This window comes from Pseudoliparis swirei, chromosome 5, assembly GCF_029220125.1.
Source record: "Pseudoliparis swirei isolate HS2019 ecotype Mariana Trench chromosome 5, NWPU_hadal_v1, whole genome shotgun sequence".
Classification (NCBI taxonomy): Eukaryota; Metazoa; Chordata; class Actinopteri; order Perciformes; family Liparidae; genus Pseudoliparis; species Pseudoliparis swirei.
In genome coordinates, this window is record NC_079392.1 from 1,213,254 (window position 1) to 1,238,566 (window position 25,313).

Sequence of the window (25,313 nt, forward strand, 5' to 3'; positions counted from 1 at the left end):
TTATGGTGTGCTCGGTATTACTTGTGGTATTACTTATGGTATTATAGTATTACTTGTGGTGCTTGGTGTTACTTATGGTGTGCACTTATGAGTATTATTACTTGTGTGTTATGGTACCTCATTGTACTTATGGTATTACTTATGGTATTACTTATGGTGTGCTGGTATTGCTCATGGTGTGCTTGTGTTACTTATTATTACTTATGGTATTACTTATGGTGTTATATGGTATTATGGTGTATTATATGGTATTACTTATGGTATTATGGTGTTACTTATAGTATTACTTATGGTTTTACTCATGGTATTACTTGTGGTGTGCTTAATGGTATTACTTATGGTATTATTACTTATGGTGTTACTTGTGGTGTTACTTGTAATTGTGCTTATATTATTACTCATGGTATTACTTATGGTATTACTTATGGTATTACTTATGGTATTACTTATAGTATTACTCATGGTATTACTTATGGTATTACTCATGGTATTACTTATAGTATTACTCATGGTATTACTTATATTATTACTTATGGTATTACTTATAGTATTACTCATGGTATTACTCATGGTATTACTCTTGTTATTACTCATGGTACTTTTGTAGTTCGACTTTCTTGAAGAAATGTTACTTTCTGTATTCTTGTTGTTCTTAGTTTGTACTCTAGGTTGATGAACTTATTGTAAGTCTCTTTGGATAAAAGCGTCTGCTACATGACATGTGATGTAATGTAATGACATGTAATGTAAAGTAAAGTAATGTAATGACATGTCATGTATTTTAACGTGATGTAATGTGTGTTCCCCCTGCAGGTGATTAAAGAAGCCATCAAGGAGTGCGTGGCATCCCGTAAGGACCGCCCCCCCCCCAGCGCCCCCCGGCCCTTCTCCCTCAGCGCCATCCCCAACCGGAGGTTCCTGAACAAAGAGCCTGGAGCCAAAGCCTGGAGCCTCCAGGGAGAGGGCCGCAAATAACCACCTGAGACGCTCTGGGCGGAGAGAGAACTTCCCTTCTTTTTTGAAAACGCCGTGGCAGTGACCTCTCTTCTGTACACTTTAAATCAACACCTGTTCTAAAGAACCGTCGAGTTTTACTGATTAAAGAACGTATGAATGCATTCACACACAACACAGAGACGTGTTATTCACAGGAATGAGACTCCGGGGGGGGGGGGCAGCCATCGTGTTAAAGCCTCCGTGTTCTCTCTCTTGTCTTCTCTTCATCTCTCTCTTGTCTTCTCTTCATCTCCAGGTGTGTTTGTCTTCCTGAGTTTTAGCCACAGGCAGAAGTTTGTTTCTCCTCCATCGAACACGAGTGTGATCAGGTCAGACTGGGTAGAGGTGGAGGTGATAGAGGTGGATTGTGGAGGTAGGTGGAGGTAGGGGTGGTGAGTGTGACTATGGTGAAGTAGTGCTCAGATCAGACTGGGTGGAGGTGATCAGGCGACTCGCTCTCAGCTAATCACTATTTCTCTCACCGTCGCCGAGTGGAATCTGACATGACTGCTCCACCTCCACCTCCACCTCCAGCTCCACCTCCAGCTCCACCTCCAGCTCCACCTCCAGCTCCACCTCCACCTCCAGCTCCACCTCCAGCTCCAGCTCCACCTCCAGCTCCACCTCCAGCTCCACCTCCAGCTCCACCTCCACCTCCAGCTCCAGCTCCAGCTCCACCTCCAGCTCCACCTCCAGCTCCACCTCCAGCTCCAGCTCCAGCTCCACCTCCACCTCCACCTCCACCTCCAGCTCCACCTCCAGCTCCAGCTCCAGCTCCACCTCCACCTCCAGCTCCACCTCCAGCTCCACCTCCACCTCCAGCTCCACCTCCAGCTCCAGCTCCACCTCCAGCTCCACCTCCACCTCCAGCTCCACCTCCACCTCCAGCTCCAGCTCCACCTCCAGCTCCACCTCCACCTCCAGCTCCAGCTCCAGCTCCACCTCCACCTCCAGCTCCACCTCCACCTCCAGCTCCAGCTCCACCTCCACCTCCAGCTCCACCTCCAGCTCCACCTCCAGCTCCACCTCCACCTCCACCTCCAGCTCCAGCTCCACCTCCAGCTCCACCTCCACCTCCAGCTCCACCTCCAGCTCCAGCTCCACCTCCAGCTCCAGCTCCACCTCCAGCTCCAGCTCCAGCTCCACCTCCACCTCCAGCTCCACCTCCAGCTCCACCTCCACCTCCAGCTCCACCTCCAGCTCCACCTCCACCTCCACCTCCAGCTCCACCTCCACCTCCACCTCCAGCTCCACCTCCACCTCCAGCTCCACCTCCAGCTCCACCTCCAGCTCCAGCTCCAGCTCCACCTCCACCTCCAGCTCCAGCAGTGGAGGACTCTGACACGCTCCACCTATAAACCTGCACACAGCAATGTTCTACACCTCCAACCCCAGACCTCGTGTTCCTTCTGTTTCATGACGGAAGCCCCACACACACGCACAATCACACACACATACACACATAAAACCGTTTAAACCCACGTGACACGGAGACGTGAGCTCCTGTCGGGGTGAATCCTTCTTGTTGAGATGTCGCTTTATGAGAGCTTTATGAAAAAAAAGTTTTTTTATTCTGGGAATGTTTTTGTAATACCGCTCCGGGTTTTCCTTTTCAGCAGTCGAGACACACAGAGACACTCAGACACACACACACACACACCAAGAGACACACAGAGACACAAAGAGACACTCAGAGACACACACACACACACACCAAGAGACACACAGAGACACAAAGAGACACTCAGAGACACACGCACACACACACCAAGAGACACACAGACACAAAGAGACACTCAGAGACACACACACACACACACCAAGAGACACACAGACACAAAGAGACACTCAGAGACACACACACACACACAGAGACACAAAGAGACACTCAGAGACACACACACACACAGAGACACTCAGAGACACACACACACACACAGAGACACACAGAGACACAAAGAGACACTCAGAGACACACACACACACACACCAAGAGACACACAGAGACACAAAGAGACACTCAGAGACACACACACACACAGAGACACTCAGAGACACACACACACACAGAGACACTCAGAGACACACACACACAGAGACACACAGAGACACAAAGAGACACTCAGAGACACACACACACACAGAGACACACAGAGACACTCAGAGACACACACACACACCAAGAGACACACACACAGAGACACACAGAGACACTCAGAGACACACACACACACACCAAGAGACACACACACACACACACAGACACACACAGACACACAGAGACACACACAGACACACACAGACACATACACACACATACTCACACACACATACTCACACACATACACACACACACATACACACACACACACACACACACACACACACACACACACACACACACACACACACACAGACACACACACAGACACACACACACACACACACACACACAGACACACACAGACACACACACACACACACACACACACACAGACACACACACACACACACACACACAGACACACACACACAGACACACACACACACAGACACACACACACACACACAGACACACACACACACACACACACACACACAGACACACACACACACACAGACACACACACACACAGACACACCCACACACACACACACACAGACACACACACACACACACACACACACACACACACACAGACACACACACACACACACAGACACACACACACACATACACACACACAGACACACACACACACACAGACACACACACACACACACACACACACACACACACACACACAGACACACACATACTCACACACACAGACACACACACACACAGACACACACACACACGCAGACACACACATACTCACACACACACACACTCATCTGTATTTTGAATCAGATTTTTGGAACAAACAAAAAAACATTTCTTGCTTTGTTTGGCAAGAAGAAGAAAAAATGGTGAAAGTTTTTGCCGCCAGACGAAATATTTTCATCCTCAAACTCAAACGAGCTGATGTTGCATTCTGGGCAACAGGCCAGGTGTGTGTGTGTGCGTGTGTGTGTGTGTGTGTGTGTGTGTGTGTGTGTGTGTCTGTGTGTGTGTGTGTGTGTGTGTGTGTGTGTGTGTGTGGAAAAGTGTGTCTTACTTCCTGCAAGAAGTAAGACACACTTTCTACGTGACGCACCCTGTGACATCACGGCTGACGCGGTGGTCCAACCATTAGTGGCCCAGTTAAATAAATACCTGCACCACACACACATGGTCAGTGGATGCAGTGACTCAACACACACACACACACACACACACACGCACACACACACACACACGCAGCATATCATCTGTTTGGATTCCATCAGATAAAGTAGACTACATCATAGGGAGCACTCACACACTCACACACTCACACACTTAAAGTGTGTGTGTCCTGTATTTCATCATTCTCTTGTGTGTGTGTGTGTGTGTGCGTGTGTGTGTGCGTGTGTGTGTGAGCGCGTGTGTGTGTGTGAGTCCAGTATTTCATCATTTCTTCTTGCTCTTTTCTTGATATCTTGATCTCAGTGATGTTCATTATTTAATATGTTTTCTCAGGAGAGGCTCAAACACAGTTGAGGTTGATTTGAAAGAGACTTTCTTTATTTTGTTATATTATTATAATATAAGTTCACGGTCGAGCGGTTCGTAGATTGTTTTATGTCCTCGTGACACCGTCAAAGCTTTTTGCACCAAACTTTTACAGAAATTTATTGTATACTATTAAAAAAAAGATATGGACTATGGTTTATTGTATGCAAGTTATAACATTATTATAATTTAAATATTATAAATTATATGTTATTCTTCAATTATTTAGTTTGTGTTGTATTATATTAGATTTTTCTTTTTTCAAAGGGAAACACTTTTGTAGAACATGGTACAAGCATCACAACGAAGGGTTATTAATATAGATGTAAACATCACAAACGACCACAATGATAAATAAGATATATATATATATATTATTTATTATAATTATATATATATATATATATATATTAGAATAATGTGAAATATAGTATTTTTATGTTTTAATAATAAATGTGTTTTTCTGAGCAGTTACATCATTTTGATCACATCGTAAGTCAAAAAAATATATTCATAATATAATCACAACTAACTGCTAGATGCACACACACACACACACACACACACACACACACACACACACACACAATGTATAAAACCATCCTACACGTCAGTCCGTGTCTTTCTACCATTACACACATACATAATTTTACTTTTTGTTGAACACATTACATTTAGACTCTTGTATATTATTTTAAAAGTACACATTTAACTATAAAGGGATTTAATATGTTATTGTTTACACCTGGCAGTGTAAAGAAGACTTCAAACAACATTTAGATCATAATGTATGGAGATAAAATTCACTCAAAAAATAAAGTTTAACAGTTAAATAAGATAAATGGAGAATATTGTGATTTTTTCTATATGTAGAAACATTTTCAGGATATTGACAGTGGTTATATTCACTGTGTCTTGTCGCCCTCTGGCGGACATAGATAAGAACTACATGTGTTTCACATTACATTTAGAAACGCGTTACATTTAGACTATTTAATTTTCTATTTTTGTCATACCTGGCAGTGTAAAGAAAACTTGAAAGAACATTTAGATCATAATGTATGGAGATAAAAAATTCACCAACAGTTAAATAAATAGATAAATGGAAATATAAACTGAACTGTGATAAATCTGACATGCTCATCATCGGTCCCAAATCTCTCACCAAAACCTGTCATACCTTCTGCCTCGCCATGGATAACTGCACTCTGTCTCCATCCCGACACATCCGCAACCTCGGAGTCATGTTTGACAGCAACCTGTCCTTTGAACACCTCGTCAAACAAATCACCCGAACTGCCTTCTTTCACCTAAAAAAACATCGCCCGTCTCCGCCCATCACTCTCCACATCTGCTGCTGAAACACTGATCCACGCCTTCATCACCTCCAGAATAGACTATTGTAACAGCATTCTTTATGGCACAACATCCAAAATTCTAAATAAACTCCAGTCTATTCAGAACTCTGCTGCTCGCCTGCTCACCCACTCCCGTGATCACATCACCCCTGTTCTCCAGACCCTCCACTGGCTCCCCGTCCCAGAGCGTATCCAGTACAAAATCCTTCTCCTCACTTACAAAGCCCTCCATAACCAGGCCCCCTCCTGACCGATCTGCTCCACCATCACACTCCATCCCGTCGGCTCCTCTCCTCTGACGCCTCCTCTCCATTCCTCACAGGACCGAGCACCGGACATGGGGCGACAGAGCCTTCTCCATCTCTGCCCCCTCCCTCTGGAATTCTCTCCCCAAAATCATCCGTGACTGCACCGAACTCAAATCGTTTAAATCACTAATCAAAACCCACCTGTTCAAAACTGCTTTTAATGTGTGATTGTGTGCTCTGAACGTTCTTATTTGATTTTATCGTTTGTTTTTTGTTGTTGTAATTTTTAATGCATAGCTTTTAGGATTTTTTAAATTATGTGTTGTAAAGCGTCTTTGAGAATTATGAAAAGCGCTATAGAAATGTTATGTATTATTATTACAGTTTTTCACAGTTGTTAACACCCAAAAAGCGAAAATTCGGCACAATTTGCACAACCTTCTCTTCATGTACCAATCGTTCGACCCAATTTGGCACTACTTCACACTGCCGTATCTGCATTAGACTCTGATTTTCTTTGTTTACACTCTGATGTCAATTACACATCACCTTGTTGTCAAAACACACTACACACAATGTTCAGTTGTTGCACACACTTCTCAAGTAAAATCTCAAAGCATCAACCTATAACACACAAATAGTCAAATCTCGAAACATTCAGGTCTGTTGAGCAATTTGCAATCAGGACTGCAGCATAAAAGTGCCTTGAGCCTCTGTTTTGTTTGAATCACCATGGGATCTTGCACCGTCATGCCCACCTAGGGGCCTATAACACCGCCCGTCTCCTCGTCTTCCTAGATGGCCTGCATGACCTGCTGGTACCACCTGGCCAAATAGATGACCAGCGGGTCGATCATGTTGTCATCTGGGACAATGTGAGTTTCCACCAGGCTGCTCAAGTGCGCGAGTGGTTCCAGGACCACCCACATTTTTCCGTTCTGTACCTTCCACCTTATTCACCCTTCCTGAATCCTATGGAGGAATTCTTTTCAGCTTGGAGGTGGAAGGTATACGAACGGAACCCAGGTTCCAATGCTCCAGGCCATGGAGGAGGCTTGCGGCGACGTGACTGTCGAGGCCTGTCAGGGCTTCATGCGTCACTCGAGGCCATTCTTCCAACGCTGCTTGGACAGGGATAACATTGCCTGCGATGTCGATGAGGCCCTCTGGCCAGACAGGACCCGGAGGCGTGATGCCTAATTAATGGAATTTCTGTGATGGGGGGGGGGGGGGGGTTGAGCAGGCCGGTTTACAGTACTGTACTGTTGTCTCTCTGTACCAGAATAAACCTTTTTTTGCTGCATATTTGTGTGCTGTTTTAAGTTTGACTATGAAAAAAGTAGGCCTGAGTGTACTGAGACATTTTACAAAGGGAGAAATGGCTCATTCTCCAGAGTCATTGTCATTCGTATGGTGTGTTCCATTTCGATGATTGTGTTTTCAATTTCGCCCTTCTGTGTGCTGTAAATGCTTGGTAGTGTGCAGCAAATGCTTAGTTGTGTGTACTCAATGAATGTATGTGTGTGTCTTTTGAAAAAATGGCTGTGTGTACCAAATGAAAAAACGAGTTCCATTTTGTGAACAGTTAAGAGATTTGATGGCAAAGAGTCATCTTGCAAAGGGAGTGTCAGGTTTAGCATTTTTTGTGTGAGGTTTTCAGTTTTCTGTGTGCAGTTTTGAGAAAGCCGTTATTGTTTTGAAAAACGTGTGTTAACAATTGTGAAAAACTGTAACATCTTCAGAATGATATTGACTTTGCAGTAAAACAGATACCACCAGTGAGCTGCTTTCAACGGCAGTGGTTACATTCACTGTGTTGTGTCGCCCTCTGGCGGCCATAAATAAGAACTACATGTGTTTCACATTTACAGACTCAGAGAAAAACGCTCCCGACACATCGAAGAACACCACGGCCGCGCGCTTTCAACGGCAGTGGTTACATTCACTGTGTTGTGTCGCCCTCTGGCGGCCATAAGTAAGAACGACGGGTTTATTTCCACATTTACAGTTTCACATTCTGCCCACTAGGGGCGATGTCGCGTACGCGGAAGCAAAAAATAACACCCGAGTGGAATAAAAAAAGGGAGGAAGTCAGGAAGCCGCTGCTCGCCTTGGACAGCCAGAACCGACAGGACCAGAACCGCTTGAATCCGTGAAGCTTAAGCCCCCAAAACACGCTCCCGACATGTCGAAGAACACCACGGCCGCGCGCTTCCGGCGAGTCGACGTGGACGAGTACGACGAGAACAAGTTCGTGGACGAGGAGGACGCCGGAGAAACGCAGCTGGGTCCCGACGAGGCGGAAGTGGACGCGCTCATCAGGCAATATCCTTTCGGTTGCTGGCATTAGCCTAGCTAGCCTGCTACGTCCTGTGCGCGTGCACGACGACCACCGTTTCTGACTGAGGTGTGTCTTCATATTTCGTGTTTTTCGTCCGTCGCTTCTCGTGCTTGCCTCGTGTCCTGAGGCCGCTCGTCTGTCCGGACTTGCCCGCCTGTCACATTCCAGCCCCGAGGCGCCGGTGTTACACCCCTACTGGTTTTCAAACCTACTGGTTTCCCTACGCGTGCGTGCGTTGTGTTCTCTTCACATCTGCAGCGGGGCTCTGTCACATGAAGAAACACATATTTTTATAAAAAGATCGCATCATGATACAAAAATAATATTGATAAACTGTATTGACATAATTCAAGAGTTTAGAAAATGCTGCACAGCTGTCACATCTTGCAATCACAATTCCAATCAAGCAAGGACATAATTAGCAACATCTGTATAAAAGGAAACTGTGTCAGACAAACAAACGGAAGGGAAAAAAGACAAGAAGCTTCGATGGATCCACTTATGGTGCAAGAATTGCTTCAGTTCAAGCTAACAAATGCATTCCCTTCACATTTCCAAAAAAATGATGTCTGAATATTATTTATAAAAGCATCACAAAACATGTTTGGAAGTATTTGAATATCCGCCCAAGGTAACCAATTGTTTCAGGTTGCCTCGACCAAACTGTTCCCATGACGCATACGAGTTGTGACGTAATGGATGAATATCAAAATTACTTGACTTGCAGTTAATATCTAGTGGCGTAGCGCATAGACTGCTGCGCTATAGAGTCGCCAAATTTTGCTTGAAGGAGATCGAAACCAGGTCGTTGCGATCTTTTTATAAAAATATGTGTTTCTTCATGTGTGACGTGTAGTGCTCACTTGTACAATCGTAAATAGATGTGACATGTGGCCTCAAGAGCTCCAGCAATATGTTCTACATTGTTTTGTGGATAGAACATTACTAGTATTCCATTCTTCCTGTTGTTCAGTGTTCGCAATGTTTCTAATCTCTGTTCACAGAACCATCGTCATTATATACTCGTCACGAAAGTCAATTAGTTGTTGTCGGTATTGTGTGGCTGTTGCGTTGCGAACAAGCATCGCTAAACATGTTTCAAAGTGTAAATATCCGAACAAGGTAACCAGTTGTTTTAGATCCCCTCCGCCAAACTGTTCCATGAAACAAAAGATGTGACGTAATGGTTGAATATATCAATTACTTGAGTTGAAACTAATATCTGGTGGCGCAGCGCACAGACTGCGCGGCTTAGAGTGCAGACTCCTTTTGCGTGACAGAGATCGAAACCAGGTCGGGCGATCTTTTTATTTTTATTTTTTATTAAATGTATTTCTTCCTCCGTGGCTGTGATGCTCTGCTCACTTATACAATCGTAATCGCCGAAATGGATATGAACGGAGGCTTGAAGATCTCCAGCAATATGTTTGTGAATGTGTGACGAATCTGGTGAGCGAGACAGAGCCCCGCTGCAGATGTGAAGAGAACACAACACACGCACGCGCAGGGAAACCAGTAGGTCTGAAAACCAGTAGGGGTGTAACACCGGAAGCCGGTCGAAGCATCGCGTGTACTTTTCACCATTTTAAATCGTATATACAGCTTTAATTTTCATTTGAGTCCTCGTGCAACGTCATTGTCTGTTCACGTGAGCGCGTGTAGTTCGGCTCACGTGCTAAAAACAACTTGTGTTCTCTTTGGTTCAAGCAGCTCTTCTTTGAGGTGTTTCTGTGTGAAGCACAGTGTTGGGAGTAACGCGTTACAAAGTACTGTAATTCCACTACTTTTAGCGGTAACGAGAGTGTAACAAAGTATTTTTTAAATCAACTAACGCAGTTACAGTTACTGAAATTTAAATGAGTTCGTTACTCGCGTTACTCTCTTTTGTGAAAAATGAACACTTGCAGACAAGAAGACAAGCTAGGCTACTTTAGCTGCTTCTGATCTGACATCGCAGGACCTTGGTGGCGCAATGATGGAACGTCTCGGACGTTATGGACTGATGACACGGAGACGGGACGACGTTATTATTCCTCCTTTATTGGGCATCCACCAACACAGACAGCTGCTCCTCTCAGCTCAGCAGCTCGGACGTCAACAACAACGGTTCCCGTCAACCACCCGTAACTTCCGTTTTCCGACAGGTTAACCCCGCCTCCCCTCTACTCCGCCAATCACAGGCACGCCTCCCCTCTACTCCGCCAATCACAGGCACGCCCCCTCGACCAGCACCCACGGTGCCACACTGTGATTGACAGCCACTTCCAGTGTTGCCAGGTCCGCGGTTTTTGCCGCTGGTTGAATTTTGTGTCCGCTGGTTCGGGTAGACCTATTTTGCATGCAAATTACATGAATATCTTTAAATAAAAATCCATATTTTAAATGAAATAATTTATTTATACCCAAATCCTATCAAACTGACTCCAGATCAGCACGTACACGCCTCACTAGCACCCCCCCCCTCAATTATATGCAGCACCTCAAGGCACCTTTGTTTTCTCTTTTAATTAGTGTTAATACTGTGTAGGCAAATCACTTTTATTTCATTGGGCCTAATGTGGTAAAAAAAAAACACTGTTAAATCACTGAGACAGTTATTTTGTATAAAGTTAACTAAAAAAGGGACTTTTGTACTCCTGCTTGATTTGAAGGCCTGTTGCCCTGTTGATTGCAATAAATAGGTCTACAACATGTTTATTGTGTTTGACTGTTCATGACATTAAAAAAGCAGACATAAAAGTAACTTAAAAGTTACTTTCCCTAGTAACTAATTACTTTGGATATACAGTAACTAGTAAAGTAATTCAATTACTTTTAAAAGAAGTAACTATAACTAATTACTAATTTTCAGTAACTTGCCCAACACTGGTGAAGCATCAGTTTCAGTCCCGCGGCCTTATAAGGCGTCAACCTGCAGCTCTTCCGCATTGAGGGAGCCCTCTGGTCACGTGGTGCAGGAGCGTTAAAGACTCATAAAGCTCTATTTAGAAATATAGAAAACCTGACATGACTTTTTATTTACATGTAAGTTGATCTAACAAAAAAGGATCTCTGACCAGCTGGTATGGAGAGGAGGAATTTAACCAAGTTATATCAATTATTGCAATAACTCAGACGTGCATTTAGGCGATTTTATTCATCTTTTCATTCTGAAATGTACATTTTAATATAAAAACATTACGTTTGACATTAAAATGCATGTGCAAAGACCCCAAAACCTTCAATCAGACTCAAGCCTTGGTGTTTCTGTCGTGGCGGGCCTCAGGGTACCATCAGGATCTTATTCTGAGAACCGTTCTAAATGCACGAGTGGGGAGGCGTGGCTTGTGGATCATCTGTTGGGCTTGTAGTCACATGATGGAGGAGGTCGCCCCTCTGCTGCGCTGTGTTGCGTCCTTAACCCCCCCCCCCCTCGCACAGGGAATCTCAATCAGGCCTTACAAGCGGTCCTGAAGAACCCGCCAATCAACACGAAGAACCAGAACGTCAAGGTGGGTTTGGGCAATAACAACAACAACAAGCCGAGCCGGCGGCTCACCTCCACGCCTCTCTCCTCAGGACCGCGCTGAGGGCTTGGTGCTCAAGGTGCTCAGCGCCTTCAAGAGCAGCGACATCGAGAAGGGGGTCCAGACCCTCGACAAGGACGCCGTGGACCTGCTGATGAAATACATCTACAAGGGCTTCGAGAGGCCGTCGGAGAACAGCAGCGCCGTCCTCCTGCAGTGGCACGAGAAGGTACTGCACGACCGCGTGTGTGCGTGTGTCAGATCAAATTGCCAAAAACATCAAATAAATCGCTCCATCAGCTGCGGTGCAGATGGGTGGAGGCGGGTCATGTGACCACAGCTCCACATACAGGACGCATGTGACCTCGTTGTTGTTGTTTGTCCTCAGGCTCTGGCAGCTGGAGGCGTCGGCAGCATCGTCAGGGTGCTCACGGCGAGGAAGACTGTCTAGAAGAGGAGCGGCGTGGAGACGGGAGGCCGAGAAAAGGGAAAACTCTTCATCTTCATCTTCAGCCCAACGGGATCCAACCCGGCTCAATGGGTTTTATAAATACGTTTTTTTCTTTTCTTCCCGATCACAGCCGACTGAAACCACGTCACTCACGGGGCGCCGCAGAGAGCTCGTCGCATGACGTCATAGATTAGGATTATTGTTTTGCACACATATTTTTGTTGGAAATTTAATAATCGCATGAAACATTTCCCTTTTTTTAAAAAAGAAAATCAAAAATAATTTGCATTGAAAGTTCAAAACATTTTACGAGTAAATAACTTTTTTATTGGTCAAGTATTTAATTGACTCTGGCGTGACGAGACTGTCCCGATAGGAGGGTTCTGGCCGCATCGCACTAGAGATCACTCTGTTCCTCCATTGACTTCCACACAAACACACAAACAGACAAACAACTCAGTTTATTCTGCATCGCCCCCAAAAGAACACATTTGGGAACACGGAGGATTCCAGGTCTGCTTCTCAGGGACGACGTTTCCTCGAGTCCTCAGACCTCCTGAAGGAATCACAGCCGGGTCCGTGAGTCAGGGGGCCTCTCTTCGCCCCGTGGGATGAGGGTGGGGGTGGGTGTCAACGCTGTTGCAGTTGATGATTATTACCCACGATGCATCTCCACCACCACTCTTATTAATCCCGCTCTACTATCCCTCACATCCCTTCTGTGTGAGTCTCTGCTGCAATGCATTGTGGGGCTTTGTTGCCTCTATGCGTTCGGGAATGAAATGTCACCCTGAGGATCCCGTTTCAGAATAATAATCTGGATTAAATAGTTTCCCGGTTTCAGTGTTTCTGTTATCGTGCAGGCCGACTCTACCTGGCGATGAGAACGACAAACCGAGCGGCTTGACGTCGCCCGAGCGTCTGATTTGCAGGAGACTCGAATATAAACAACGGCTTCCTGTTTGCATGATTCCATTTGAGAGTTTTGAGTATTCTGTGAAGCGTTTCATATTTTTCTTTTCTACATGCGTCTCTTCTGGAAACATTCATTTGTTTTTATTGATCTTGGTTTATATTAAAGCTCGTCCACCCAAACGGATCCTCCACACATGCTGTCGTCAGTAGGGAAGTTTTATTATTACTATTATATTTCCATATATTTTGTTATGAGGAAATGTAATCTGCTTCTTCAGGTAAATTACATCTGTTGCCAAATGATTTATTCTGAGTTTGTGTCGTAGAGAGCGATGTTCAGGTGGAGTTAGGACTATAAACGGTTTAAACCGACACGCGCGTAAAGTGCGTTACGCTTTTTAAAGAAAAGTTACAAATATTGTGTAAACGTGGCGATCCGAGGAATAATCACTTCCAGTCCAGCGGAGCGTCTGGATGGACGATGCTCTTGGGCTGAAACGCGTCAGCGAGTCGATGTTCAGAGTCGATGATCCATCCAGACGTCGGACTCCTTTTCTACTGCACTAAAGTTTTACATGAGATGTAAACGGAGAACGACCGGATTTCTTCTGCTTCATGTCCACACGCTGATGTACTGCCTTACTCAATATTCCTTTTTTTTATTTATGTTTATGCTTTTTTTTGGGACTCAACTAATAAAGGTGTGACTGCTGATCGCGAGTGTCGTGACTTTCTTTTAAACCCAAAGACAACGAGGTCGATAGGTCACTGTCGAGTGAGTTTATTTAAAGCTACGCTTAATGTTGAATACCATTTAGATGTTTCATAACTCAACATTGTTCATTGTGGATGATTTGTTTACTTTAGAAAAACAGGGTAGTTTTAGAAAGATCTGACGGCCAGGCACCTCGGGGTGACAGTCGACTCTGACGGCCAACATCACTGCGACAGCGCGCTCCTGTCGGTCCATGCTGCACATCAGGAGAACACGGCCTCTTCTTGCTCTGGTCCTGGTTCTGGTCCAAGCTCTGGTTCTGGTCAAGGTTCTGGTCCAGGCTCTTCCCGGTGGAGTAGCATCCGCTTCACAACATTGGTTCCCGTGCTACAACGGACCGGCCCCGTCTACATCCGAATAGTTGGCAATAAATGGCTTCTTGTGACTGTCATTAACCTGTTTTGCACTGAATATCTGTTCACCACAACAATAAAGTGCAACCTGTGAAAAACTAAGACAAAAAAGTTCAAATATTTGTCATTAAAGAGTTTTACTGTGTTTTACACTGCATATCTTTTTCAAAACCACAATAACATGAAACCAAAACAAAACGAGTTCAGATATGCGAGTCATCACGTGTTAACATTATTATAGCTGCAATGAGCTTTTTAAACCGGGGTTGCAGGCTTGATAAGGCCACTCTCAATGCTCATTGTTGAGCTTTTATTTTGAAAGGGAGCGGCGGAAAAGCCGATCTCGGCCGTCTCGCGCAGCGTAACCCGTTAACGCCGCAACGTAAACATTCACACGAAAGTACAGGCATGTCACTCTTTGTGTATGAATGACTCCGTTTAACGTCCGTGTACTTTGTAACTAGAGGGCCGCGTCCCACCGTTTGAGAACCCCTTAGCTAGGCTAACGTAACGGTTAGCTAGCTGTCGTAAATCAAAGCACACCGTTTAGTGACGTAGACAGAGCGCTCGCGCGTCAGTGAGCGAGGACGTGTTGGCGGGTGAGTGTCGTTGATTCGAGTCTTCTTCCCCACATTGCATCGACTCCGGGGCGGATCCGTTGGTTCTGTCGCCCTCGGTTCGGCCGCGCGCACCCGATAAGCCCCGCCCACGGATCGCGGACCGTCAAACGGCGGATTCTCAAATCGAACGCGCCTTTCCCCCGAGTTTACTGCAGGCAGGCAATTAGGCAGCCTATACCGTTAGGACCCATTGTGGGCAATGAAAGGGGGGGCGGGGCTTTCCTCTAGAATACAGCGCCAACATTCACGATCAAGGCCGGAATGTGACGTCGCACCTACGTCACACATTAAAGGCAGGACTTTCTATAAATAAGACTCACACACGAAGCTACTTTATCCAGCGGACTTCAACATATGGTGAGTGCTGTCATTCTGTATTTACTAGATCAAAGACAAAAAGGCTTTCTAAGTTCATTTACGAGTGTCTTTTGGCTCCAGACAACACATTAAGGAAGACTTTTTTGCAAATTTCCTTAAAGAACAATGAATTCAAGAGAAGCAATGAGGGCCACTAAACTAGCCCGCGACAGATATATGTTCGTGACATTGGTCATCCATCGGATGCTGAACAAACTTAAAGTGTTTGTCAGCACTGAACAGTGCAAAGCCTTTGTCAAGAGGATAGTTGACAAAGCGCTGGAGAGATTTGACTACGATGAGAAATTCTGCAACAATGCTCAAAATATGGATGACGTCACCCAGAGTCTAGCGGACAAGATGAGGAGGCATTTTGGTGAGCTGTCGCTTCTGTTCATCATCGAGCACCAGGACCCGATCGAGGACCTCATTGCAGAGTGGCTGCAGATCGAAACCCGCCAGGTGTTTAATGTCGACAGGAAGATGAAGACCGGCAAGCGATTCTTGCTGGAGATGGTATGTGGCTTTTGTCTGGTGGTTCTGTATATGCTTTTTGTCATCTTTTGTGTCTAAGAGCTTTGATAGCCTTAGCACTTAACCCGCAGTCCCCGGCGCCGGTTCCCCGTCGCCGGTTCCCCCGATAGTGGCTTTTGTGTTTAAGAGCTTTGATAGCCTTAGCACTTAACCCGCAGTCCCCATCGCCGGTTCCCCCCCGCCGGTTCCCCCCCGACCGTTCCCCCGATGCTGGCTTTTGTGTCTAAGAGCTTTGATAGCCTTAGCACTTAACCCGCAGTCCCCGCCGCCGGTTCCCCATTGCCGGTTCCCCATCGCCGGTTCCCCATTGCCGGTTCCCCGCCGCCGGTTCCCCCCCGACCGTTCCCCCGATGCTGGCTTTTGTGTCTAAGAGCTTTGATAGCCTTAGCACTTAACCCGCAGTCCCCGCCGGTTCCCCGCCGCGGGAGGGGGGTGGAAGCGGGGGGCAGGAGGAGGGACCAAGAAGTTAATAATAGGTAAATGTAAATAAGAGGCGGTTGAAGTCGACCTTTTGAACCTTTGGTTTTGACAAGCAAAGAAAATCTTGTTTATCTTATAAAACAATCTGAAGGGGGAAACTTAACAAAAATATTCAAACTTTTCACTGAAAACAGTCCTGGACATTTTGACGTGAGGAATCCAGGGATTAGACCGTTTCAGCCGAGCCTCCCGTTGACCTCCGGTGGCTCGCATCCACCTTTAAACGCTCCTTCCTTTGCATCTTCAGGGCCGTGTGCAAAGTCTTTTCAGTCTGTTTTTCCCGACGTGGCCTCCACACCCGCTCGCCCGCCGCCCGCGTCCTCTCAGAGCAGCGGAGCAGCAGCTCAGTAGGGGTAGGCGGAGACGGCGATGTGGACGATGAAGGTCGTCTGGTACTCCACGCCTCCGTCCCGGCTGTACGAGAGGGCTCGGACCTTCATGCGGTCGGTGCGCGGCTCCCGGAGCGCCCGCGTGGTGAACAGCACCCCCTTCAGGTTCTCGTCCCGCAGGGCGAACGGCAACGCGGCGGCGGCGTCCTCGTCCGCCGCCAGGAACGTGGTCCTCGGATGCATGACGCCGTCCTGCGTGTAGGCCGCCAGCCGGATGAGGTCCTGGTTGGCCGCGATGCCGAAGGGGAGAGACAGCAGCTTGTACTCCAGGGCGTACGGGCTCAGCGCGCACTCCAGGTCATCGGGGGGGCAGCTCTTGAGGCAAAACCTAGACACACGGCATCGAGAGCAGACTTCAGAGGAGCGGCGCGAGGAAATCACGATTTTGCACGAAAACGGAATTGCAACTTTTAAACGCTATTTTGCCCTGCAAGACTGAATTTCTTTCAAATAAACAGAACAACGATCGCAACAATGAACAAACATTAAATAAAGAACAAAATCCCTGAGAAAATGTCACGTCTGTGCTGAACTACGCTCTGGCCACGCCCCCCTGATCAACGGAGCACATTCACTCCCTCGTCGCCTGCAAATAATGTTTTTTTTGTTTTCTGTTCTGTTGATGGCTGGCATTGCCGTAAAAATATTGGTTGGGGATATAGATGGGAAAAATGCGCCTCCCTCTGAATGGCGCCCTAGTCGGCCGCCTATACCGCCTGTAGGAAAAACCGCCCCTGGGTCCGGGATAGACGGCTGAATCTCCACTAAACCCCAAAGTGTCTCAGAACATTTGCAGATGACGCCACGGCAGCGATGTGAAGACGTCTTGTTTTGTAGGATTTCGGGGGATTTGTTGGCAGACATGGAAGATTCAAAACTATGTTGTCATTAATTGTTTCATTACCTGTTTTTGTGTCTTGGTGTTGGATAAACAACACAGCTTCATCATACAGTTATTCTACAGGTAGACGGTGTTACCCTAATTATGAGAAGTGAGCTTTATGCACATACTCTGCCCCACAATGCATTGCGCCTGGGTGCCTCCAGTATACTTAATAGTTTTTTTCAGGCGAGTAACAATAGTAAACATCAACAATAACAAACAAAACTATAACGAACAATAATAAACAAACAATAACAAACAAACAATAACAAACAAACAACAGCAAACATAAAACTATAACAAACAATAATAAATAAACAATAACAAACATAAAACAAGAACAAACCATAACACACACAGGGTGTCTACAGGAATAAACAAGTGAAATTTAAGACTTTTTAAGACCATGTTTAAATAAAATTTAAGACCTAACTTGTGATGGAAATACAAATCAAAAGTGGAAATATACATTAATCTAAACACACTCATGTTTGTTCAAAATGAACAGTATGGTGTAATGCGAAAGGATAACACAAAAATGTCATTGCTGTTGTAAATTATATTTATTAATACATTAAACATTTTCAGAACATTTAGGTCCCATGAACAAATGCTTATAACATCAAGTAAATATATTTTTAAAAAATACGGGCAACATAGTTCCTTTTGAACAAAAAAATCTATAAAATAACATAAATAACAATTCCAGCTGCTTTTAAAATGCAAATACATTTACATAATAGAATGTATGTGTGAGTGAGTGAGTGAGTGAGTGAGCGAGAGTTCTCATGTCTCTATGTGATGGATGTTTGTCACAGGTTCATATGTCTCCTCCTGAGCTTTTGTGAATATACTAGGAAAACAATCCTTTTCAAACGATATGAACAAAAAAACTTTGTTGACATTTGGTCCATTCTCCTGGAAAAAAGAAAAAAAAGGCAGACATTAGCCATACAACAGTCAACACATCTCTTATGACACCACCACTTCAGATTAATGTCAGACTGGATCAATATGAATGAATACTATTTTTACAAATTAAGCAACGTGAGCCATCCCTTGAGCCTAGTGAGCACTATGTAGACATATTGACAGGTAAACACCACTCTACTTACTGCCATTCTAAAACTATTTTTAATTAGTCTAATTAACGTGTAGTGCCCTACCCATAGCTGTTATTAACTTGACACATGAGTAAAGCTTAACTATATGAAACACACTCATATACAAGAGGATAGTTAATACATATATATTTATGGCAGACTTACTTTGAGGTGCTGAAGTAGGTCCTGGTGTCATGGCCCATGAGCTCCACAGGATCCTGACGGGACCGGGTCGTTTCACCAAGAGCGAACATGAAGTCCAGCTGTCTGCTCGCGGTGGTCTGGTCCAGAGTCTCATGGTGGTCTGGTCCAGAGTCTCATGGTGGTCTGGTCCAGAGTCTCATGGTGGTCTGGTCCAGAGTCTCATGGTGGTCTGGTCCAGAGTCTCGTGGTGGTCTGGTTCAGAGTCTCATGGTGGTCTGGTCCAGAGTCTCGCGGTGGTCTGGTCCAGAGTCTCATGGTGGTCTGGTCCAGAGTCTCATGGTGGTCTGGTCCAGAGTCTCATGGTGGTCTGGTCCAGAGTCTCGTGGTGGTCTGGTCCAGAGTCTCGTGGTGGTCTGGTCCAGAGTCTCGTGGTGGTCTGGTCCAGAGTCTCGTGGTGGTCTGGTCCAGAGTCTCGTGGTGGTCTGGTCCAGAGTCTCGTGGTGGTCTGGTCCAGAGTCTCGCGGTGGTCTGGTCCAGAGTCTCGCGGTGGTCTGGTCCAGAGTCTCGTGGTGGTCTGGTCCAGAGTCTCGTGGTGGTCTGGTCCAGAGTCTCATGGTGGTCTGGTCCAGAGTCTCGTGGTGGTCTGGTCCAGAGTCTCGTGGTGGTCTGGTCCAGAGTCTCATGGTGGTCTGGTCCAGAGTCTCATGGTGGTCTGGTCCAGAGTCTCATGGTGGTCTGGTCCAGAGTCTCATGGTGGTCTGGTCCAGAGTCTCGTGGTGGTCTGGTCCAGAGTCTCGCGGTGGTCTGGTCCAGAGTCTCATGGTGGTCTGGTCCAGAGTCTCGTGGTGGTCTGGTCCAGAGTCTCGTGGTGGTCTGGTCCAGAGTCTCATGGTGGTCTGGTCCAGAGTCTCGCGGTGGTCTGGTCCAGAGTCTCGCGGTGGTCTGGTCCAGAGTCTCGCGGTGGTCTGGTCCAGAGTCTCATGGTGGTCTGGTCCAGAGTCTCGCGGTGGTCTGGTCCAGAGTCTCATGGTGGTCTGGTCCAGTCTCGCGGTGGTCTGGTCTAGAGTCTCGTGGTGGTCTGGTCCAGAGTCTCATGGTGGTCTGGTCCAGAGTCTCGCGGTGGTCTGGTCCAGAGTCTCATGGTGGTCTGGTCCAGAGTCTCGCGGTGGTCTGGTCTAGAGTCTCGTGGTGGTCTGGTCCAGAGTCTCATGGTGGTCTGGTCCAGAGTCTCATGGTGGTCTGGTCCAGAGTCTCGTGGTGGTCTGGTCCAGAGTCTCGTGGTGGTCTGGTCCAGAGTCTCATGGTGGTCTGGTCCAGAGTCTCATGGTGGTCTGGTCCAGAGTCTCGCGGTGGTCTGGTCCAGAGTCTCGTGGTGGTCTGGTCCAGAGTCTCGTGGTGGTCTGGTCCAGAGTCTCGTGGTGGTCTGGTCCAGAGTCTCGTGGTGGTCTGGTCCAGAGTCTCGCGGTGGTCTGGTCCAGAGTCTCGTGGTGGTCTGGTCCAGAGTCTCGTGGTGGTCTGGTCCAGAGTCTCATGGTGGTCTGGTCCAGAGTCTCGCGGTGGTCTGGTCCAGAGTCTCGGTGGTCTGGTCCAGAGTCTCATGGTGGTCTGGTCCAGAGTCTCATGGTGGTCTGGTCCAGAGTCTCGCGGTGGTCTGGTCCAGAGTCTCGTGGTGGTCTGGTCCAGAGTCTCGTGGTGGTCTGGTCCAGAGTCTCGTGGTGGTCTGGTCCAGAGTCTCGCGGTGGTCTGGTCCAGAGTCTCGTGGTGGTCTGGTCCAGAGTCTCGTGGTGGTCTGGTCCAGAGTCTCGTGGTGGTCTGGTCCAGAGTCTCGCGGTGGTCTGGTCCAGAGTCTCGCGGTGGTCTGGTCCAGAGTCTCGTGGTGGTCTGGTCCAGAGTCTCGTGGAACAGAATGAAGAACGCACTGCAGCGTTGGTCTTCGGTGATGAGCTCTTTGTTGCACGGCGCTGGATTTCCTCCGGTGACCTCCAGCGTTGTAGTTGACGTCGTTGCTGGCGGCGGAGCAGCAGCTAGCCCCGCGGGCTGCTGGCGGCCTTCGCTAGTCTCTGTGCTTCTTGCTCTGCTGGTGAGATTCCACCGCTGGAAAGTCTCCCGACACATAACGCAGCTTCAGAAGCATTTCACCCACCGGAACCAGAAACACTCGTTCTTTTCTATGTGTTGTTGAACTTGCATCCCCCATGTTTTCTAAACTAGCCGATGCTTCACGTTGTAGGGGATGGGACCGAATACGGGCCCCTTTAAGAGAAGGCGTGGCCCGGTGACACCAGAGACACATAGGCGACAGAGCAAAATATTAGACCTGGCGGAACAGATTGCCTCATATTCGTAATGACATGACACCCAACAAATTTAAGACCAATCCAATCTGAATTTAAGACAATTTAAGACTTTTTAAGGCCTTATTTTTTGGAAAAGTAATTTAAGACTTTTTAAGACTTTTTAAGGACCCGCGGACACCCTGTAAGTATTCAGACCCCTTGATATGTTTCACTCTTTGTTTCATTGCAGCCATTTTGCATACGAGTGTCACAGCAAAGGCTCTGAATACTTATGACTTTGTGATATTGCAGTTTTTCTTTTTTAATAAATTTGCAAACATTTCTACCTTTCAGTTTTTTCCTGTCGAGATGTTGCCGAGTCACATTAATGAGAAATAAAATGAACTGTTTTGATTTTAGCAAATGACCGCAACGAAACCAAGAGTGAACATGTTAAAGAGGTCTGAATACTTTCTGTACTCACCACACACACACACACACACACACACACACACACACACACACACACACACACACACACACACACACACACCGTGAAGGCTCACCCTGTGGCGGGGGCCCTCTGGTAGTTGGGGGGACACGGGGCATCAATACATTGGTAACTTCCTCTCATGTTGAAGCACATCTGGTTCGCTCCACACTGGACGTCCTGCTCCAGACACTCGTCCACATCTGTCCACACAGAAAACACGCTGATAACATGACATGAAGGAGATTGTAGCGGCCATTGGGCCAATAGAAAACTAACCCAGGTGCATGCTGGTCCTGTTCCTCTCCTCCTACATATAACCCAGGTGCATGCTGGTCCTGTTCCTCTCCTCCTACATGTAACCCAGGTGCATGCTGGTCCTGTACCTGCCTCCTCCTACATATAAGCCACGTGCCCACAGTGTTACCCAATTAGTGAACAATCAAAAGACTATATCTACATTAACGAATTAAACAAAACTAAAACTACTAAAGAAAAATCTATTCTAATATATCAAAACATTCTAAATAAGCAAACAACCTGAATGATTAAACAATACGACTTGTCAATAAAAATAACTAAATATTAATATATCAAATAAATAGTTCCAAAGTGATGGAAGGAAACGGGGGCGGAGCTTGTGGTCCTCACCTTGACAGGTCTGGCCATTGGTCATGAGGCGGTAACCAGCGGGACAGAGACACCTGTGGCTTCCAGGTGTGTTTATACACTCGTGCTGACAGGCGTCCCTCGCCTCACACTCGTTGATGTCTGTTGGAGTTACACACACACACACACACACACACACACACAAAACAGCCACACCGTGACAGAGAACATAAAGGACACATTAAGACACGCTGTTGTAGCTTTCTCTGGTCGCAGGAAAGCCAGAGGCAGTTCCTCTCGGAACAACTTCCCTCCTCTCCCTCGTCTCCACCCTGCCTGTCTCCATGGTTACCTAAGCAGGAGCCACCCCTGGACTCAAACCCCCGCCGACAAGCGAGGAGGCCCTGCACGGGGGTCTCTCTGCGGCTCCGCCTCCTGTTGCGCCCCCTTGTGGCGGGGGTCGCGTGGGAGCGGCAGCTCTGAGAGGCCAGGCGGCGGTACAGCCGCCGGTCGGAGTCGCGATGCTCGACAGAGAGTCTCGACGCCCGGTAGCCGGACGAGTAACTCTCGTAGCCGGGCAGACGCAGGAGCTGCCGTCGCCCACGCGGCCCCCGCCACAAGGCGTGTTGACGCACCGCTGGGCACAGGGCGGCGGCAGCCGCTCGCACTCATTTCTGTCTGACCTCGGCATGAAAGAAAGACCAGGAAGAGAACAAAGGGATGGAGAGAATGGAGAGAAGGAAGAGAAGTAAATGTGGATATTTAGAGGTATGGAAAGAACAAAGGAGGTGGCCATGAAGAAAGAGGAGGGAGACGAAAGGGGGGGGGGGAAAGGGGATATGTCAATTACCCCTCTGTAGAAATGTCAATTACCCCTCTGTAGATATGTCAATTACCCCTCTGTAGATATGTCAATTACCCCTCTGTATATATGTCAATTACCCCTCTGTAGAAATGTCAATTACCCCTCTGTAGAAATGTCAATTACCCCTCTGTAGATATGTCAATTACCCCTCTGTAGAAATGTAAATTACCCCTCTGTAGATATGTCAATTACCCCTCTGTAGATATGTCAATTACCCCTCTGTAGAAATGTAAATTACCCCTCTGTAGATATGTCAATTACCCCTCTGTAGAAATGTCAATTACCCCTCTGTAGAAATGTCAATTTGTCTAATTTGAATGAGAGACTTATCTCTTCTCATACCAAATAAAAGTAAGTAAGTCAAGTTCAGCTTTGAAGATTCAAGATTCAAGATTCAAGATGTTTTTATTTGTCACATACACACACAGGGTGTGCAGTGAAATGAAAGTGGCAATGCTCAGCAGGAATGTGCAAGGGCAACAAGTACACACTAGAGAAGAATAACTTCAGATTCCATTTAAAATCTAGTTAACCTTTTTGTAAATATATATATAAAAAGGTTAAATCCTCAACGCCAGAGGAATGTGTCACAAAAGAAGACATCAGCGTGCGATGTTAACGATGTCACACGGGGAACGTAAGCCATGACAAAAAGCAACTCCAGGAAATAGCCAGATCCCAGGTTTAAAAGTGAGGATTGGAAGAGAGAGTGAAATGAACAGAGTGAGCGGCGGTGAAGTCATGGTGCTGGTCTCTTTAGGGCTCGTTTATGATCACTTCCCTTCCTCCGCCGTCCTCTCTTCCCTGTTCTCTTCCTCCTCTTTCACCGTGTAGGTAAGTAGACGGAGCGCGATGTCTTTAGAAGAAGTTCAAAAACTGTCTGCATGACATCGCACCACGATGTGAAGAAATGTTGTTTTATTGGATGAACACTGGCAGGAATGTAATGTTCACAACGATGTTGTCATGAATTGTTTCATGACCTGAAACTGAGAAGGAAGAACACAGCATCAGCATACAGAGTTATTCTATGACAGGCCTCCGACCTGTGAGCCAGAAAGAGAGAACACCACTCTGAATTTATGAGTCTGAGAAGTGAGCTCTCTGCATATACTCTGCCCCACAATGCACCTGGGTGCCTCCAGGATATTTAGAGGACCCCATACCATGCATTAAAGCTTCCCGGGGTCTTCAAAGTGATGAGCGGTTTGCACTGCAGTATGCTCGGAGCTGTAAGCACTGGCAGGGCGTCATGACTACGCTCGGCGTTATTGTGGATGTTCACAGCGAGCGACAGGAAGCGCAGGGCGGCGATGCTTCACGCGCTCACGGCTCAACATGCTGCGAATGCTTTGGCAAATATTACACGCCAGAAAGTCTAAACGCGGAAAAAAAAATGAATACAATATTAGTGGAGTTAGGTTTTTTCTAATTTTGACAAAGGGACGTACCGACGCAGGGCCGGCCCGCTGCCTGGGACCGGTAGCCCCGCGGACAGCTGCAGCGGTGGCTGCCTCGGACGTTCTCACAGATCTGGTTGTACCGGCACTGGTGCGTGCCGTCTCTGCACTCGTCTACGTCTGCAGCACAGAAGTACATCCTGTTTGCAGAACTGTACTTTATTAAATATTGTACTTCAGCCAGTGCTCTCTCTGTGAAGACTCACCGACACACGTCCCGTTGCCACCTTTGGTCATGCCGTTGGGGCAGAGGTCAACGCAGGTGTACCCGCCCCGGGAGTTCTTACACTGCTGATCCGATCGACATGCCCTCTGCATGCACTCGTTTATATCTGAAAAAAAGAATAGATTGGAATACTATTGGATATTGCACGAAAGACGATTCTTAAATCCTGGATTTGTAATGATATCCCTTCTACGGGGACTTTGGAAGTTCTCCCACTTGTCTTGTATCCTTAAAGTTCTGTCTTGTAAATGTGTAAAATCTAAATAAATTTACACTACCGTTCAAAAGTTTGGAGTC

The 25,313-nt window shown here is 46.8% G+C and overlaps 3 protein-coding genes and 2 long non-coding RNA genes across 5 annotated transcripts in view; 3 read left to right on the forward strand and 2 right to left on the reverse strand.

Moving 5' to 3' along the window:
- LOC130194399 (cytosolic phospholipase A2-like) overlaps positions 1-1,129 on the forward strand; it is a 29,184-nt gene extending 28,055 nt beyond the window's left edge. Inside the window, exon 19 of the mRNA XM_056415407.1 lies at positions 814-1,129. Coding sequence (XP_056271382.1) covers positions 814-975 — 162 coding nt within the window. The 3' untranslated portion in view covers positions 976-1,129. The remainder of the gene's footprint in view (positions 1-813) is intronic.
- A 7,174-nt stretch (positions 1,130-8,303) lies between these two features.
- Positions 8,304-14,166, forward strand: LOC130194409 (actin-related protein 2/3 complex subunit 5-like). The gene is made up of 4 exons (XM_056415432.1): positions 8,304-8,564; positions 11,999-12,071; positions 12,139-12,315; positions 12,475-14,166. The coding sequence occupies exons 1-4, from the start codon at positions 8,425-8,427 to the stop codon at positions 12,535-12,537; spliced, it is 453 nt and encodes a 150-aa protein (XP_056271407.1). The 5' UTR covers positions 8,304-8,424; the 3' UTR covers positions 12,538-14,166.
- Positions 8,560-11,273, forward strand: LOC130194415 (uncharacterized). Its single transcript, XR_008831840.1, has 2 exons — positions 8,560-8,646; positions 10,538-11,273. It is a non-coding gene; the product is annotated as an uncharacterized LOC130194415 (long non-coding RNA).
- Positions 14,167-14,698: 532 nt separating the features above from the next.
- Positions 14,699-25,313, reverse strand: part of LOC130194116 (hemicentin-1-like) — a 142,852-nt gene continuing 132,237 nt past the window's right edge. The window contains 7 exon segments of the mRNA XM_056415008.1: positions 14,699-17,288; positions 21,933-22,059; positions 22,508-22,627; positions 22,818-23,048; positions 23,051-23,143; positions 24,782-24,910; positions 24,997-25,122. Of these exon segments, the coding sequence (XP_056270983.1) occupies positions 16,916-17,288; positions 21,933-22,059; positions 22,508-22,627; positions 22,818-23,048; positions 23,051-23,143; positions 24,782-24,910; positions 24,997-25,122 (1,199 nt within the window). The 3' untranslated portion in view covers positions 14,699-16,915.
- LOC130194414 (uncharacterized) lies at positions 18,388-19,464 on the reverse strand. Its single transcript, XR_008831839.1, has 2 exons — positions 19,112-19,464; positions 18,388-18,761 (listed from the first exon to the last, which is right to left on the reverse strand). It is a non-coding gene; the product is annotated as an uncharacterized LOC130194414 (long non-coding RNA).